The following is a 19,812-nucleotide window of genomic DNA, read 5'->3' on the forward strand; positions in this document are numbered from 1 at the left end:
TTATATACATAGTCATGCAGTTATTAAATTTGATTTATTTCTATGCAGCTTCTCTGTCTCATAAAGCAAAGTTGTTTCAGCATTTACATCAAAGCAACTGCTTTTATATATACTATATATACTTTCCATTTTCTATGGTATTTTTACTTAAATAAATATGGGTTCTGAATAATGCCATGGGAATCAGTAAATAGTTACAGCTAGTGAAACTTCAGCACACATTTGTTGTTAGACTACCCAGAAACCATTTACCAATGGATACACATTCTTCTAATTTTTTTCTTTGTCTGTCTAGACACTGTAGAGCAGAGGTCTCCAATCTTGACAATTTTAAGATTTGAGCACTTCAATTCCCAGAATTCCCAACCAGCCACTCCATAAGGTTTGAAGTTTCCACATTTGGAGAGTCCTGCTCTATAAGATCTTTCTTCCAGGGCAGGGATAGTGGTTATTTTAGCTGATGCATCAAATAAATCTTTGCCACCGCCATCTCACTCCTTCTCCTATTATCTTCTTTTCCATTATCCTAGTTCTTTGGATGGAAATTACCTTTTTCAATATTGGACTATTCTGAGCTGGATGGAAAATGAAATTAACTAAAATAATGAGGTTTTGTTTCTAAAATTAAATATTGGGAGGGCAAGAGGAAACAAAATCATTCTAAACATTTTATTTCACTCCTTTATTTCCTTTGTATTTCTCCTGTAGGATTAGATTTTAAGTTTTTCTTCCTGGATTTAAAAGAAGGAAAGAAAAGAGCATATTGCTAGAACTGCACCTAAAGCCTAGAAATGTTTCCTGTTTTGTATATATTTCACCTGTGTAGAGTAATTCTATGCAGATTTTCCTCTTCAACAGCCCTGACATTTGATAAAAATACCAGGTCATTGTTACTGGGACAAAAAATACCTTAATGCCCATATTCTTGACACACCTGCTGCAGAAATTCTTCACACCTTGTTCTGTGATTAGATATTCAACTTCTCTTCCATAAGTACAGATAATAAGTGAATCATTCAAATTAATAAACCAATAAGTCTCTCTGTTCTGTCCACTGGAATACCAGCATCAATTTCCATGATTAATTATAACTAGAAAAGAATTAGTCCTTGACCTGCCTCCACCAAGTTCTTCTTTGGACTGGGCAAGTTGTCTGACACACCTTCCCCCAGGTGCTTCCTGCCTCTCCTACAAGTTCTCTTTTATATTTTGGAAATCTTCCAAGGACAAGTATGAGAAGGACTTTTTTTTCTGGTCATGCTGATAACAGATTATTAAGCATCTAGACTTTGGTAGGATGCAAATAGACTGTGGGAAAAAGAGGTAAGGAGCAATCAGATCCAAGGCTGCCACAACTTAAGCTTATAAAATGCTTGTTAAAATGAATGGGGTGTGTGATGTGGTTTGCTAGCTTAATGCTACAGGATCTTCTTTCTCCAGTTGTATCTCTACTTAATGCTAAACAGCTTTATGAGTCTTGTGAAAGGGTTTCAGACATACCCACAGAAAACAGACTGGAAAGAATAATTGAACTTGTCTCTCTTCTCTATATATCAGTGATCTCCAAAGAATAAGCAGAGATTTTGTAGCAGTGTTTATAAATACATTATATAGAAAAGAATCTGTAGAATTGAGGATATACCTTGGCCATTTTCATTAACCTAATGCCCTCCAGATTGTTGCACCACAGTTTCTTCAATCTACAATATTGGATTAGGGGAAAACATAGTAACTGCCATATACTGTATCTGGAAATAAAAAGACTATATTTCAATATTATTGAGTATATTAAATATGTTGGCAGAATACATTGCAGTTATCTGTGCCTCACAGTATAGTTTTCTCCTTTTAATCATTAAATCTCTTACTGCATTGGCTACATGCAGACATAAAACTAAATCAGGATTTTTACAACTACAGTTTGTTAAACATGTCAGTGGCCTAATTTGCATATAAAATTAATTAAATTGAATTATTAAATAGGTGAATTAAGACAACACCTGAGTCCATAGGTGGAAGTCTGGATGTATCATATTTTCTTATCTAGAACCCCTCTTGATCACAAGATATTCCTTACTGCCACATTTAGGGGTAGCAGACATGTATGAGAGAGTTAGGACTCTAACAACCTGTGCTGCTTTTTGCAATCAAAAAAAACCCTGCAAAATATTTTTGAACTATTTTTAATGAAATCACTTCTAGCATAGAGAAATATGACTACCGCAGATATTTTCAAAGTTGGTTCCCTTGTTCCATACAAACGATAAAATTTCATGAGACTCTCCCTAACCCCCATCAGCACAAAATACTCTTTAATGCAACCAGGTTTTTATGACTAGAATTTTAATTCTTGCTCAAGTGTTTCAGGATTTTTTTAAACTGAAAAACTTTGAAAACCACCAACTAGAAGATTCAGCATTTCTTCTCCAACTTGAGGGATAGACCAGTCTAACAGAAGGAAAAATAAAACTAATTTACAGTGGAAAAAATATTTTTGTGTTAAAAACAAACAAACATTCAAGGTCAAAAATCATGAGAAAACAGCAATATTAAAGGAAATTGCAACACTCTATTAAGACTGCATTATAAACTGGAAAAAGTCTAATTTGTAAGAGACTATTAATTTACAAATCACAGAAAAAATTATAAATAGCTTGAGATATGGGCAAGACTTACATGTACATATTACATATAATGCACTAGATTGTTAAGTGAAATAAGAATTTGAATAAATGAGATATGAGTTACACAAATAAACATATATTAAGCCTATTGCAATGCCTGGCTAAACATTTTATCTATACCCATAGAAACATTTTATCTATACCTTTATCTATAGCAAATTTTGAAAAAGTATATGTATGCTTTAATTACTTGGACACCCAGGGGGAATAAAGTAGAATAGAATAGAATAGAATAGAATAGCAGAGTTGGAAGGGACCTTGAAGGTCTTCTAGTGAAACCCCTGCTTAGTTAGGAAACCCAACACCACTTCAGACAAATGGTTATCCAATCTCTTCTTAAAAACTTCCAGTATTGGAGCATTTACAACTTCTGGAGGCAAGTTGTTCCACTGATTAATTGTTCTAGCTGTCAGGAAATTTCTCCTTAGTTCTAAGTTGATTCTCTGCTTGATTAATTTCCACCTGTTGCTTCTTGTCCTACCCTCAGTGCTTTGGAGAATAGCTTGACTCCTTCTTCGTGGCAGCCCCTGAGATAATGGGTAACCCTAACCCTATCATATCACCCCTAGTACTTCTTTTCAACAAACTATCATATGTTACTCTTGTGATTTTCCCAGCCTCAGTTCACTGATCAAATGAAGCTGAAAATAAAGTTTTGTGTTAGACCGATCATCTCTGGAAAATGTTTGTTAAATTATGGTAGAATATTTCCTTGTAGTATATGTCTACATTTAAAATCATATTTTTCTGATCTTCAAAGCATTTTATGCCATCTTTTTTCCCTCTTTCCCCTTTATTCTTATAAAGCTAAACCCACCAAAGGGGCAAATCTCATAAGGTTTCTATTAAGACACACAGCTGTTATTTCTATAGATCACAGCTCCAGAAGCCAGTTAAAAATTATCTTTAAAATAATTTTTACATGCTCACTCTCCAAAGCTGCTCACAATGGTGAAACTCAGTCATTTTATATAATGTGAGGATAACACCTGCTTGAACAAAAGCAGCATTAAGTACACCTCAACTTACACCAGTTTATTTAGTGATCTTTCAAAGTTCCATTTTTCAGAATTACGATCTTTGCAGCATCCCCCTAATCATGTGATCAAAATTCAGATGCTTGGCAACTGGTTTATATTTATAACTGTAATAACCTTTTGTGACCTTCTGACAAGCAAAGTCAATGAGAAAACCAGATTTGTTTAACAACCAGTTTATTAACTTATCAGGTGCAGCGATTCACTTAACTGTGGCAAGAAAGATCATAAAATGGGCAAAACAAAATAAATTTTAGACTCCATTTGTAAGTTGAGGACTACCTGTAAGTTAGTATTATTACTTGAATGAAGTTGTGAATTGAAGGGTAAGATAACCATATATATTTCATGGGTTTCTACAGAATGGAGCAGAAAGCAAATGACAAAAACTTTGCTACTTGTTTCAATGACATGATATCACAGTATAAATATGTGCAGCTTGTGTCGTGATATTATTATACATGATTCATCCCATTGGCATCATTGTGAGTTGATAGAAATCACCATTTTTAATTTATTAAGTAACTTTCTCACCTACCACTCTGTATTTTAAATCTGCTGTTGTGTATGGTAATTTATAGATTATAGAAATATTGGCAAAAAAATATGGCTCACAAGTCTACCTGCCCAAAAGGGTATAAAACACAGATAGGGAAATATTGTGCCCTAAGGGACTTGAGGAGTCAGCATGCATTGGGCAAATCCTTGCCCTTGATCAAATCATTGCCAGTCTTATCTCCCAGATGTTATAGATGCTTGTTTTGTCAAGATGTGAATCAATGAAAGAGAGGAAAATTTCACTTTGATAGCAGAACAACTCATGTGACTCCAGGAAACCTTTGTAGCAATGGAAGGTGAGGGAGTGGAAATTTCCTTAAATTATGATCAGCAAGACATCTCCAATTCATGGATAGACAGAAGTGAAAATGAGCCCATAGACTGAGAAAGTCAGAAACTAAAGCCTAAAAAGTTCAGCACATTAGCATTTTCTAAAGCAAAGCATAAACCCTATTGTGTGCATATTTCAAACACTCATCTTGTTTTTTAAACCATTACTCATTTTCTAATACAGTTCTTTATTTATCATAGTGATTAAGAAGTCTGAATATTTTATTAAGAATCTTCAATTCTGTTGCTGAAGAGATTTAGCAGTTTTTTTTAATTTGTTTTTTTATTGATCCAAGTAGAATAATGTGTATACAAAAAGCTTCTTTTGTGTGGATTTCCATCAAATATTCTGACTGAAAGGTAAGAGAAATTCATAATTTGGAGGAATGGTTTTTAAAGTCATTTTCTTTGAAAAATTTAAAAGGGGGAGAAAATTCAGTAACGTTAGTGAAGAGCACATCATAGGGTGTGGGTAGTAATTTTTATTGGAGCAATATAGCCCTCATGTCAAAATAGAGTATACCTATCATAAAGCTAAAGAGAGATTGGACCTGCTTCTATGGAACAAGTTGAGGCAGATTGATGTTTATTTCCAGGATTTACCAGGGCCTCAAGCCCACCTTCCAAGTGAAAAGTGAACAAGAAGCTTTTAAACTATAGAGACAAAATAAAAATTGCCCTCATTGAGATGATCCAGCTGCAAATCAAGCTTTTCAATGCCTTCCTGATTGTCAAATAAATAAACTTGGTTGAAGGGTCTATGGCAGGGGTGTCAAACTCATAACAATACATTGTAGTCCTGTGACATATCACAACTTTTCCTCCTTCACTAAAAGGGCATATGCTCAGCGCATGACGCATCTGACCTGTGGATCACAAGTTTCATACCCCTAGTCTTTGGGAACAAAACAGAATAATGTATTATTTGGAGAATCAAAATTGTGTCAGGGAGCTAGTTGTTTATGTTATAAGGTAAGATGTTCCTTTGTATATTAACATCCTTCTCATCCAACAAACTTTAGGGAAATTAGCTAAGAAGGAAAGAGCCTACTTGTGTAATGTGTCATTTATAATGGCAAATGGTGCAATATACTATACCATCAAAGAAGAATCGTTTGGATAAACAGTGTGTGGGCACATTTACCAACTAATAGTCACCATTTATTTAAAAATTTGGCAAATAGAAGCTTGTGGGAGTTTTGTATTTGGATTGCATGAATTCACTTAATAATATATTGCTGGTCTTTTACCAAAATAATGGTAATTGCCCAACGTACTTCATTCAGTAGATTCTACTTTGAAAAAGAATGCCTTGTTTGAAAAAGATGGTACATTTTGCTATATCTTTCCTATTTTTGGTATTGTATAGTAAATAGTAAATATGTATTACTATTGTTTTGCAGTTAGGCAAGACTATGTGTTCATACTTAACAATTAGGATAGCTGAAGATATTTTTTATTTGTGTGTACAGCAGAAAGAACAGTGAGCAAAGTTTCATGTACTTATGTTTTTGTGCAGGAGGTAAGAATGATTTAGAATTTCTTGATAACTCTTTTCTTTCACTTATTGGTTTGTGATGTTTCTGTGTTCTTTTACAATAAACCAGGGACAAATCTATTTGGAGAGGATGGATGGATAGATGACCTAATGGACTAATTTTCAAAAACAGATGAATGGCATAAAGTCATTGGGTGTTCTTGTACATATTTATTTTGATTAGATCCCATAATGTGCGTGTGTTGTCTTGATGCAAATTGGGTTCATAGGCAAGGGGTAAAGAGGACTATTTAAGCATGATTCAATTCAGTCCTCCAGCTACTTTAATTTATGGTCCAGATTGAATTTGGATTAGTACAAAGAAATTCATTTCATACCATTTAATATCACATATTAATATATCCTGCTTGCACTGGATTCTCTACTATGCCAAATATTATATATTAAGTAACTGAAAACTTAATGTCAATCCTTTTTTTCTGCTCTCTACTTTCTACTTTATACACTTTTTGTGTCAATATTTATTTCTGTTTTACAGCTCATGTTGTTGTCTTTAATGAAACAAAAAACCCCTTTCAAATGATATTTTCAAATGAGTTCATCTATATTCTATGATATTTCATATGTGTTCTTTCATAAATCTGAATTTAAATATTACACATACAATACACATGCATAATGCAATTCATCTTATTTTAGTATGCAGTTTTCTCTTAAAATTTACATCTTTATTATTGTAATTGATGCTTTCATAATGACTTAAACAAAATCAAACCAATACTAAAGTATGTTAACATACATTTCAGTCTATATTATGATTACATCTTAAAAGTAAACAAAAGAGTTTCTAAAAGTGGAATTTGCATCCCTTGTTTTCTTTCTTAACAAGTTATTGATGATAACCTCTTTCTTTTAAGTCAGTAAAAGTTATTGTTAATGAGACTAATTTTAGTGTCTTAGGTTCTGAAATTAGAAAGTGCTTTTTCTTTGTTCAGTCTCATATCACAACAAGAATCATCATATATATTTCAAGGTTCCTTGCTTCTCACATCTCCAATTCTTCACCAAAAAGAAAATAGACATTTCAACACCCAAAAATCTCTGTAAAGTGCTGTAATATACTGAAAAGTTAAAAAATTATTTACAGAAGTTTTTCATATTCTTTAAAGTAAATTGTTTATATATTATACATGTCCAGAATAAGAATTTTTACATCCTATATAAATAGAGAGAGAAATTAAATATGTAAAAAATATTTGACATTAACAAAAAAAATGGATATTTGCACTTTTTTATTTCAGGATTTGCTAAAAAAAATAACAATATGTTTTGGTATATTAAATTACAATGTACTTTATAGAGAAGCAGTACTCTGAACTCCAGTTGTTTTTAAAAACCCAGTTATTTTTAAAAACAGTAGATAAATTTTACAATTTAAACTGGAAGCAGACTATATTTTGTTGAATATTACAGATAAAAAGTCTTTTAGTTCAATGATGCTCTTCTAAATAGAAAACCTCTACTTACTGACAAACGAAGTAGAGAGTAGAGAAGAAGAAAATTATTTCAAATACAAAAAGGTTATTCCATTTGTGCAACTTTTTGTGCAAGATATTTTTACTGAATTCTAGAAGTCAAAGGTTGCAACTTGAACTATCTTGCATGTCATTTATGCCATATCATGAAATAACACTGGGTACATTTTGGTCACTCATTACACACAGCATTCCGCTAGTACTTGTACAAGAATTCATGAACAATACAAATACATTTCTTTCTTGTCCTCGTTTTTAAGATCCAGGTATAGTGAATTTCCATTAGGCAGCAAATTAGATTTTAAGTAATATGGTATGACTGTATTTAATCCTCTTTTAAAATTATATGATATTATATTGAGTTATATTTTTATGAATTTGTTTTTAGCTGAATGTTCTGTACTGCACTTAAAATACAGCCTCTTCCATGTGGAAAGCCATCAGTTATTTTTTTTCTTGCACTATATGTTTTACTTTGCTTTTTATTTTATTTTTTAACATTTTGTTTTTAGATTTATAGGTAATCTAGAAAATAGGAAAATAAAAACTTGTGTTTCTTTTTTACTCTAGTCCAATTATTGGAAAAGAATTGAAAAATGACTGTATTATCATGGATTAAAGTAGAAATTTTTTGAGCTCATAAGGCATATATTTGATAGTAAACTATTTAAAACTGTTAAGTAGATTTGTAAGTCAGGTATTTGTGGGGGCACTAAGGAAGGTGGGCATAAACCTGCTATAGTTAAGTATGTTTAAACCAAGAGATGTCAAGAATAGGAATACACACTGAACAATGCAAAAATGCACTGTCCTACACACAAATTTTTGTAACCTATTCAGACAGTCACCTGCATGCTCCATTTTAATACTGTTTTATTTATTTCTTTTTTCTTTTTCTTTTTTTGTAGAGGTTGAAAGCAGCTTTGACTCATATTCCTGCGGGCATCTCCAATGGAAATATGAACACCATGGGTCATATGATGGAAATGATGAGCTCTCGACAAGATCAACCAGCCCACCATCATATGCACTCACATCCACATCAACACCAGACCCTTCCACCCCATCACCCATATCCCCATCAGCATCAACACCCAGCACACCATTCTCATCCTCATCACCAGCACCAGCACCCACACCATCATTCTCATTCACATCTTCAGGCCCATTCAGCACACCATCAGACTTCGCCACATCCGCCACTGCATACAGGCGGGCAAGCACAGGTAGAGCTTTCTAACCTCTCTTATGTGAAGATGATATTAAAAGCGAGAGTTTGTGGTGGCTTTTTTTTTTGCAGATTTTAATTCTCCTGCATCATTTTTGTAATTTTGAAATTGTCAAATCAAGAAAGGTCTTGGGTAGTTTACCAGGGGATTCTGATTAAGCAATATGACTTAATGATGCAAGAGAAAAGATCACAAGAGCACAAACAAATGAGGAAAAAACATATTCACTTTCCTTTCCTGAGTGTTTTAATACTTCATCAGCTGATCTCATTCTTGAAAAGAGAGAGTGACAGATGATAGATGATAGATAGATAGATAGATAGATAGATAGATAGATAGATAGATAGATAGATAGATAGATAGATAGATTAGAGACAGATAGTATTCCCTCAGTAATAATAATACACACACACACACACATGGAGTCTATAGATGTCTTTTAACATAGGACTTTTAAAAAATAGTCCTAGAACTTCCAAAGTAAGTATGGAGATGGTTTCCAATGTCAGATACCCCTTCCCTAGGAAAATTTCTCCTCTCTTTCTCTTTTCCTCTTACCTCAAAGGTGCATGTCTTTCTCAGGACCATATGATTGCAGCCTAAAACTGAAGAAGGTGCGAGCTCTTTTATTTGATACATTTTTCTGTACAACAATGATCCTTTTGTACCATTTTTTTTATCAGAGAACCTTGAGTTACTTTTCCATATTCTGTTATACTGCATGCAAGTTATACTGCATTCTTTATGTAGCAGAATTCCTTATTGTATGTTAAATAAGTGTTGGATGCTACATACTTGTATTTTTGCTAACCACCACAGCAGTTTGCTGTTCCATAAATGGTGCAGAAGCTCAAGTGTTTGTTGCTGCAAAATTTGTTTCAGTGCATGAGTACCATGAATGCTGAATTTGGAACTGTGTGAAATTTGTTTTTTATATATCATAACAACCCAAATGCCCAAGACCATGTTAACCATATGAAAGAGGTGAGAGTTTATAGTTATTTTTAAAGAAGGGGTTGTAAAAATATAAATGACTTCCCTCTCCACATTATCCATGATTGTTCTCTTTCTTGTTCCTATGCCACAAGAAAAAAAGAAACTAATTAAAATGTTGATAGATAACATATGTAATATTATGCACCTCAGATATAGATTCAGTGTGATATAATAACATGTATGAGATCTATAGTAAATAATATTTAGATCTGAAGTTAAGACCAGGAATTCTCTTCGATTCTCATTCACTGCTTTTCACGCTACCACAGAGGTGGGGAACAATTGCCACTTTATAACTTGTAGGCTTCAACTCCCAGAATTCCTGAGCCTGCATGGCTGCTCAGGAATTCTGGGAGTTAAAGTCCACAAGTCATAAAAGGGCCATAATTCCCCATTCCTGCTCTACATGTGGCTTCTTGAAAGAGTTGAATCTGTATAAACTGAATTTAAATGATTTTTCTAGAATTAGAATTCTAGAAAATTAACCTTTTTATATTTGAAAATACAGATTTGGAAGAAGCAGGTATGCCCTCAATCCCCTCCCCAGCTGTTCACACTGAAACAATTGTTACTTCTTAAATAAAAACGCCTTTGTGATATAACACTCACACTAGCAGATGAAGCAAGAAAAGAAATAGCCTGCTTTCAGAACATTGAGAGTGATTTCCCCCAAAAAAACATTGTGTCTGCTGCTTAGACGATAAATGACGATTTTAAGATCTATAGGTCAGCTAGAAACAGAACAGTTTTAATTCCTCATGGGAATGCAAAAGTAATGACACTTTTGAAGAGGGCATTGCCTGGGATAAAAGATGGTTGGAGTGAGTAATAAACATAAGGTTATTACTTTCTAAACCCATCTATAATTCCCCTCAGTACTGGCCCCTTTAAGGTCAGACTGCTTCAACAGACACATTAATCTTATGGTACAGTTTACTAATTATTAACCAACTCTTTCTATTGAACCAGATTTTTGATTTTCATGGTTCATGTCAAAACCAAACTTCGTTACTAGGAATCACATTTCCCTTTTGCCATAATTTTGATTGTTATGCCACATCCTTGTATTAAATTTCAAACTTTTCAACAGCCAACAGGAACTGAATGAATTGCGTTATAAATGTATAAATGTATAACTAGAAATCTAAGGTTGTAAAGAGTGGAAGGAACATATAGATTCAGAATCAAAGAAAAATCCAGTCAATTTTTACCATATCTCTTTTCTTCTGTTGCTGTATTAAATGGATTGACTCACATATTATATACATTTGTAATTAAGTCAAAGGGATTCTTAGGGCCTTGGGAATTTTTTAGCGTTACATTTTATTTATCAAAATGTTTATTATAATTAAGTCCCATTTAATCATGATCTTGTAAGATCAAATAGCAAAATATATAGCATCGGAAAAATATAATAGAACTTAATAGAATTCATTCTATGATTTTCCTTGGGCTTTTTTAAAATAACAATTCTACCTTACTTAATTTATTTCAACTTTATCCTGCCATTATTTCAAGATTAGAATCAAAAGGAATTACATAGAAATGAGCTATAATTAACACTTAATAAAATTTGGAAAGGGTGCTATTGATTTTTTTTTTTGTTACTATAGACTGACATAGATTTTCCCTTGCAACAACTACAGTGAGAAGCACTAAGCTTAGAAGAATATATTTAGAATTCTCAAGTTGTTTCTCTCCAAATATTGGAAATGTGCCAGATTGGATTTGATCTACTTAACTTGAAAATACTATATCAATCTCTCTCATGCACACTTTGTTGGTTTGTTTTAACTATATCCTTTAAATTAACATTTCCAGTAATCTCAACATATTTTAATTACTTTCTGTTCATTGTTAACTTAGAGCAAAGTTGTTAAAAGCCAGAAAAGATTGTTTTGTATATGTAGGAGCAAATTAATTTGAAAGTGATATTAGAAACATCATTTGTAGTTTAAAATATAAATGTAGAAAGGTGTTGAAATATACACATTTTTAAATTTATTTAGCAAATATTTGGTGACTCCAAATATGTTGCTTGATAGTTTAAAACAGACGTTTAAGTGCTGTACATTTCAAGTAAGTAAATATCAGCAGTATTATAGAAGGCATCTGGCATTACTCAGCATCAGCTTTCCATGTCAATATGGCTTATAAACATGGGGAAGAAGTCATGCATTCCTTTGAGCATGATTATACACCTGAGTTCCTGTGTGGAATGAAGTGTTCTTGTAAAATACTGCTAACACTGTGAGAAAGCAGGCTTCCTAAAGAATGGCCAACACCTGTGCTGCTGTCCTGCCTATTTAAATGCTCTCCAAGCCAACAGAATAACCTTGGCTATAAAATTGTGTTGAGACAGCTGAGCAGTGGAGCTACATAGCAGAGTCTGAAGAAGAAAAGATGGAAAAGGAGGAGGAGGATGACAAAGACAATGATGACAAGAGGGTGGTAGTAATGGTGGTATATGTGTAAGTAAAGCAGCCTGAATAGTCTGAAACAGTTAAAGATAATTATTCTCTAGCAATACTCACAAGGAATAAGAGTTGGAGTACTTAGGAATAGTAGTTGGAGTAGGAGAATAGTAGCAGTGGAATAGTAGTGTGGAGACTGTTGTATTGGTTCTTTTGTGTCTTAAGTCCACCAAACTGGATTTAATTAAAAGATCCTGGGACAGTCACATAGTCTTGGCTTCTTAACATGGTTCCTTAATTTGTCAGATATTTGTTTTGCTGGGGTGCTCTGCATAGGGTTTATTAGGATGTACTGTTTGTCAACAGCTAAAAGCTAAATAGCTTATGACACTATATACCCACTTAGGGACTCTAGTGGCTCAGTGGCTAAGACACTGAACTTGTTGATCAGAAGGTTGGCAGTTCAATGATTCAAATCCCTAGCGCCGCATAATGGAGTGAGCACCCGTTACTTCTCCCAGCTTCTGCCAACCTAACAGTTCAAAAGTGTTAGATTGGGTAAAGGAAAGGCATACTCAGGCTAAAGGCAACAACAGCTCTTTATTGTAACAGAACAACTATGTACAATCCAGCAAAGGTTCAGTCTGACAGCAGCCCCTTTATAGGAAGCTGTCAGGTCCTTCGACCAATGACATTGAACCTCTGTGCCCACCGGAACAGAGGACCTTGGTGGAAACCATTATGACAATTACTAATATCTAACACCCCTCCCCTCTTAGATGGAATCAACCGACTTGTCCCGCAGGTAGACGGGCTTTTTGGTAGCTCTGCCAGACCTGCGCAGTTCAGCCATAGGATGTTCTTTGGACAGGTTGGACAGGCCAATTGGCTCTGCAGCTTCACCTGGTGGAAGCTCCTGGAACCTTTCACAGGCTGCGGCTGGAGCTTCTAGACCCAGTTCGCTCGGAGCTCACTGCAGGCCTGCAACACAAGTAGATGAGTATCCCGATGTCTTCGGGTTTGAATTGACTCTGGAAGGAGTGACTTCGTGCTCCTTTTGGGTAGGGCTAACTCATGCAGGAGTTACCTCTGGCTGCCTAAGAATGGAGTTGGAGAGGTGGCCACGGAGTTGGTCAATTGGAATTCTTCAATTCCGATCGTCCTCGAGCTCTATGAGATAAGAGCAAGGCCAGGTGATGCCTATCACTGTGGCAGAAATCTACAGAGTTCCCCCGGCGTAGTTGTGGGTATAAACTGAATCCCCTATGCTAAAATTCCTAATTTTGCTTGTTGAGTCTGGGGGCAATGAGGCAGAATAGTTTGCATGTAGCTGGTATAAGTGAGACCTTAACCGATGACCCATGAGAAGCTCAGAAGGGCTTCTGCCCTTGGTAGGCTTGGCGTGATGTGTTGAATTAGAAGATAATGATCAACCCATATTTGCCAATCTCCCAGGCCCATCCTAGATAGGGCTTCTTTTGCAGATCTCACCATTCTCTCCGCCTGACCATTGGAGGCTGGATGGAATGGTGCAACCAGGGCATGCCTGATTCCCTGTGTTGCTAAGGAGGTATCGAATTGCATGGCTGTGAATTGGGGCCCATTGTCAGAGACCAGGACATCAGGCAGGCCATGTGTGGAGAAAAGTCTCTGTAGTACCTTGATGACCGCTGACAATTCCAGGATGCCCTACATGTAAAGCCTGTAATACTGCAATGCGTAGTTTGGGTGGAACAACTGCCCGGTCCCCACATAGCAAACAGCCATTAATAACAGACAATTCATCTCTTTTACAATAATACATTTTGAAATCAGACCCAACAGGCCCTTGGGCCACCCCCTCCACATCTAGTTCAAAATTTGTTTGATCATGGAGTCTCTTGCAGAGTCGTGGGCAATGTCACTAGACGAGATAGGACCAATCTCTAAGCAGTCAATGAGAAGGACTGGCGTCTTGGGGGTAGGGTCAGCAAGTAGTTCTGGCAACGGGCAGCGACTCAAAGCGTTGGCATGGCCCAAGGTTGAGCCCGGTCGATGGACAAGACGATAAGTGTAGGCTGTGAGGAAAATAGTTCATCTGGTCATTCACGGTGACAATGACACAAGAGTAGGTTGGTCCCCAGCCAGCAAGCCCAGTAGCGGTTTGTGGTCCACTATGAGGTCAAAATCATGGCATAATCATGGAACCTTTTTACACCAGCCACTGCAGCCAATGCTTCACGGTCCAGCTGGCTGTAGTTCTGCTCGGCAGTGGACAAGGTACTTGAATAGTAGGCTATGGGTGCCTCGGTTCCATTAGGCATGCGGTGGCTGAGGACAGCTCCGACGGCAAATGGAGAAGTTAAAAGAAGTGGCAGGGTTTGGCCGTACTGAACTAGGAACATGTCTGCTGACAGTAGTCTTTTTACTGTGGCAAATGTGGCTGCTTCGGCTCTGCCCCAGGACCACTTCATGTTCTTTGCCAGGAGATGATGTAAGGGCTCAGTAACGGTGGCTTTCTGTTTAAGAAAGATGCTGTAGAAATTAACGAACCCGAGGAATGCCTGCAGCTCGGTCTGATTGCAAGGTATAGGGGTGTCATGGATTGCTTTAATTTTTTTTAGAGGTCAGGTGAATCCCACAGCTGTCAATAAGGTACCCTAGGAATTCAACCCTTGGCATGTTAATTTGGCATTTTTCTTGATACCGGTCACTTCTAGGCCCAGGGCTTCAAACCAGTCAAGCCCCAGGAGGCTCTACAGGTCACCACTGTCACTGGGAGCTGGCCGCTGAAATTTTTAATTGCACCTGGAAGGTGCCCTGGCCCATGATGGGGACTCGGTTTCCCTGGTAATCGTGCAGGCAGATGTCAGGGGCGTGTAGATGCTGCTTTTTCAGGCTAGGGATAGCCTGCTTGAGTGTAGACCATGGCATGATGATCAGTGATGACCCCATGTCGATCTCCATCTCGCATGGAGAGCCCTCGATGAGGACTATGACCTTCAGCCTTTTTGACCTCCTTGTGCGGACTTGGCCGATCGAGGTGTGGTAGGTGACTCTGGTATCACCCTCTGAGTGCCGTGGTGGCGGCTGCCATGCCTCTTGGTTGGGCCTCTGCTGGTGGTGGCTTCGGGGCTTCCAGGTCATCATGGAGTACTTGCTTCTGCAAAACTTGGCGATCTGCCCCTTTCGCTCGCAGCGCTGGCAGATCGCGTCACGGAAACGGCAAAAGGATCTGGCATGGTTTCCTCCGCAGCTTGCGCAAGGCGGAAAATATGGTTCGAATTTGTGTACCTGCTTGGTGCGGCTACTGCGCATGCGGCAGCTGTCATCCTCGCTTTCTGAGCCCTCGGCCTCTATAGCCTTGCAATATACGCATGTGCTCTTTCGCGCATCTTTCGGAGTGCTTTGGTGCTGCAGGGTTTCCGTAGACTTAATAGCAGATTTGGATGCCCTGGCTTCATCCAAGGCAATCTCCTCTGTAAATTAATGTCCCTCACACTGCATGTGATGCGGTCAAGTATGAGTTCATCTAGGTCTCTGAACTCACAGTACGCTGTGGACTTTCGTAGCACCGCAACGTACTCGTTGATTGATTCACCTCCCTTCTGATTGCGAATATTAAATTCATGCCAGTGGATGTGCTTAGGCGGTTGGGAGTGTAGTGTGTCCTCAGCGTCTGTTGGAACACTGACCAAGCGACCTATTGGAGTGGCGTTGGCTCAGATAGATCTTTGGCTGTTTTGAAAACTTCCCATCCACAGTAACCCAGGAACTTGTTCTTCTTTCGGCCTTCAGAAAGGCCCATGAGGTTGTTGGCTTCGAGGAAGCAGTTGAACCTCAGCATATAAGATTCCCAGTGCTCGGTGACTGGGTCATACGGAGTTGGTGGAGCATGCATGGTCATTTTGTGTTCTGAGGATGCTTTGAGTTTGCTGCTCAAAAATGGCTGCTCGAAGCCGCGCTGAGCTCCAGGCTGGATTTACTTGCTGCATTGCTATGCTCTTTTTTGGTTCATCTCATTGCCTTCCAATCCCACCTTTGTCAATAGTGTTAGGTTGGGTAAAGGAAAGGCACACTCAGGCTAAAGGCAACAACAGCTCTTTATTGTAACAGAACAACTATGTACAATCCAGCAAAGGTTCAGTCTGAGAGCAGTCCTTTTATAGGGAGCTGTCAGACCTTCGACCAATGAGATTGAATCTCTGTTCCCACCAGAACAGAGGACCTGGGTGGAAACCATTATGACAGTTACTAATATCTAACAAAAACTATGTAAAAATGCAAGTAAAAAAATAGGGACCGCTTTGATGGGAAGGAAATAGCGTTCCATGTGCCTTTGACATTTGTCATGCTGGCCACATGACCACAGAGACGTATTCCGAAACTGCTGATTCTTTGGCTTAGAAACAGAGAGGAACACTGTCCCTAGAGCTGGTAACAATTAGCACACATGTGCAGGGGAACCTTTATCTTTATCTTATAAACTCGCCAACATTATCTACTACTGTAGTCATTAGATAGGATAAATATCCCACAAGTATATCCATCATATACTAAAGTTAATACACTCAGGTTGTAACCAGACTTAGAAGAGATCTATTTTATTTCAAAATAGATCAAAATTCTTAAAATAGAATTCTGTAGTAAAAAATCCATCATGATGGCTTTCAATTTTAAAAAATGATTTGCTCGAACCTCTTACCTGTTTATGCTAAAGTAGAAAGCCACATTTTATTAATTTTTATTTATCTTTTATTCTGCATGGGAATAGATAAACTAAAATTATGATGTTTTCATTGAGAAAGCATACACATAAAGGAATGTAGCAATTCATGTTGAACATCTTCATATAAATTCATTCCCACTTTTCTCCCATATACGTAAATGGAAGAATAATTTATGTTTATTTTTAGCTTTTGATCTGTTTCAGTTTTATATTTACTTCATATCCAGATACCTAATATAGAGTAGATATATTGGTTGTAGTCTTACAATAACTGTCTACCTAAGCTAAACAGATGCTTAGTCCCTTTTGGAAAAAAAATAAAACCTGAAATTTGAATCGATCCCTGATCATTATATGCATGGTTTTTGGGGGGAGGGGGTTGTTTAGCCTTTCAGTCAATATAAGTATTTAGAATTTCCTGTAATTTCTCGTCTAAGTACTAACTAGTCCCAGCAAAGCTTAACTTTTTTGGGAATTGGCCAAGCCTGACTGGGTTGAAAAGGAGAAATGCATTACTTTAAACAAAATTAAAGGTCCCGGGACTCTTTCCTTGTTTGATTAATAGTAGGTGTCACAACATTTGACATGATTCACGCTTGAACTTAATGCTCTCTTTGCTGAACTGAAAACATTTTTAATAAGATGGAGCAGCTCTCTCTCACAACCTAGTTCTGAAAGGCCAATTCATGCAAAGTGTTAGATACAGAATAATTTAAGGATATCTGGTAAAGTCTCAGAATTTCTACCATTTGTTAATTTGTCTGAAATTTGGGTGAGATATACCGTTTATCTTTTTTGTCTGGTCTTCTAGTGTCACGCCTTTACTGGTTATTTAATTTTAAAAAGTTATGAATCTTATTAGGTATCAACAGCAGCTCAACAAATGCAAGCCACACAGAGCTTACAACCACCACAGCCCACTGGTGGTCGTCGAAGAAGAGTAGTGGATGAAGATCCAGATGAAAGACGGAGGAAATTTCTGGAACGAAATCGAGCAGCTGCCACACGGTGCAGACAGAAGAGGAAAGTTTGGGTGATGTCTCTAGAAAAGAAAGCAGAAGAACTCACCCAGACAAATATGCAACTTCAGGTACAGATTATCATCAAGATACATGGGATCTATTTGTTTTTATGCCAACGAAACCTTAACAAAGAAAGGTTAACATTGAGTTGCACTACATTAAACTTCTAATAGAAAAACAATAAATCTGATCAAATGTAATGTTTAATTTGCAAAAATTTAACCAAGGATTTTAAAATATGAAAGTTACCTGAAAGTGGTTTTTTAATTGTTTTTTTTCTTCACATACAAAGACTTACAGTTAACAGTATGAAGCCATCTCTTCATTAGGACTGAGATAGGTATTTAGTAAGATAGTAAGAGACATAACCCTTTCTCTTTTATCCTAAAGTATATTACAGATAGTCTTTGACTTAACACCACAACTGAGCCCAAAATTTCTGTTCCTAAATGAAACAGTTGTTAAATGAATATTGTCCCATTTTATGTCCTCTGCTGCCACAGTTGTTAATTGAATCACTGCAATTATTAAGTTAGTATCGTGGTTGTTAAGTGAATCTGGCTTCCCCATTGATTTTGCTTGTCAGAAGATTAAGAAAGGTTATCACGTCACACTACAACCGTCATAAATATGAGTCTGTAGCCAGGCACATGAATTTTGATTGCATGATCATGGGGATGCTGCAACAGTCATAAGTAGGTCATGTCACTTTTTCCAGTGCTGTTGTAACTTTGAACTATTGGAAGTCAATGACTACTTGTATTTGAATCACTAGCTACTAAAAAATGCTTTGTCCTTTTTTCCCTACAAAGGTGGCCTAAATTGTTTAATTCATTGAAGTTTAGGTCACATTGGAACGATTTCTTTTTTTATGATAGGTATATAGTATAAACCTCTGTAAATACAGTTGATGGCATTTGGGGAGCAGGATTATGTGTCAAGAGTATATCATCCCCACCCCCTGCCCATTAATTTCTGAGGATAAAAGTGAGTCGTATCAAAAGCCTCATCTTGAAACAACACACTACTTCCATTGGGATTAATGTAAACAATTGGAGTCATTTCTGTTGCCCTTGGAACACAAGAATAAGACTATAGCCTTATCTTGATTATAGGTTTTCCTAACTTACTGAAAAATTGAAGTTCCTGCATAACTGGACATAATAAATGAATTTATATTTTTATATGTAAAATATGGCTATCAAATTATTGGCCTTAGGAACAGTTAAAACACAATAATGGCAGCTTAATAAGAAATCTAAATTAAGATGGTCTGAATATCTGGAGAGGGTAAAGGCATATTATTGTTCTATGCAATGTTTTTTTTTTCTTTCTTCAAAAGTATTTTGTACAGTATCACATCACCTGATGAGTAAATTAAGCTTTGGCGATGTGTGCGTGTGTGTGTGTGTGTGTGTGTGTGTTACTATATTATGCAAATGCAGCCAAAAGACCAGGAAATCTGATTCCTAATAGTCTTTTCTGAATGAATGGATGGACATAAGCTTCAACAAAGATAAACCGGCTTATGAATTTCTAGGGATAGAAATTCAGGACAGGAATATCTATCAACCATCTTTATTTCTGTCTCTGATTAATTCTGTCTGACTTTCCTAACTTGTACTATATAGATAAATATATTTTTGGGCAATTCAACTTGTTCTTTGTAAAAAAATTTAAAAGCAGTTAAAACTTGTTTTGAGTCTTCATGTTTATCCTTTGTGAACAGAATGCTGGTTTGGGGGGGAGTTGACTTTCTTGGGTCTAATTCCCCAGGTTTTCCAAAAGTTAGTACTACAGG

The 19,812-nt window shown here is 36.6% G+C and overlaps 1 protein-coding gene across 7 annotated transcripts in view; it reads left to right on the top strand.

The window, feature by feature from the left end:
• Positions 1 to 19,812, top strand: part of CREB5 (cAMP responsive element binding protein 5) — a 270,328-nt gene that overhangs the window by 239,743 nt on the left and 10,773 nt on the right. For all 7 annotated transcript variants that reach the window (XR_004256939.1, XM_032236840.1, XM_032236845.1 and 4 more), the window contains 2 exons: positions 8,551 to 8,868; positions 17,852 to 18,079. Coding sequence is in view for 6 of the 7 variants with exons in the window: in XM_032236840.1 (XP_032092731.1) it covers positions 8,551 to 8,868; positions 17,852 to 18,079 (546 nt within the window). In the remaining variant the exon portion in view is untranslated. The remainder of the gene's footprint in view (positions 1 to 8,550; positions 8,869 to 17,851; positions 18,080 to 19,812) is intronic.

The sequence above is a fragment of the Thamnophis elegans genome, chromosome Z (genome assembly GCF_009769535.1).
Source record: "Thamnophis elegans isolate rThaEle1 chromosome Z, rThaEle1.pri, whole genome shotgun sequence".
Lineage (NCBI taxonomy): Eukaryota > Metazoa > Chordata > Lepidosauria > Squamata > Colubridae > Thamnophis > Thamnophis elegans.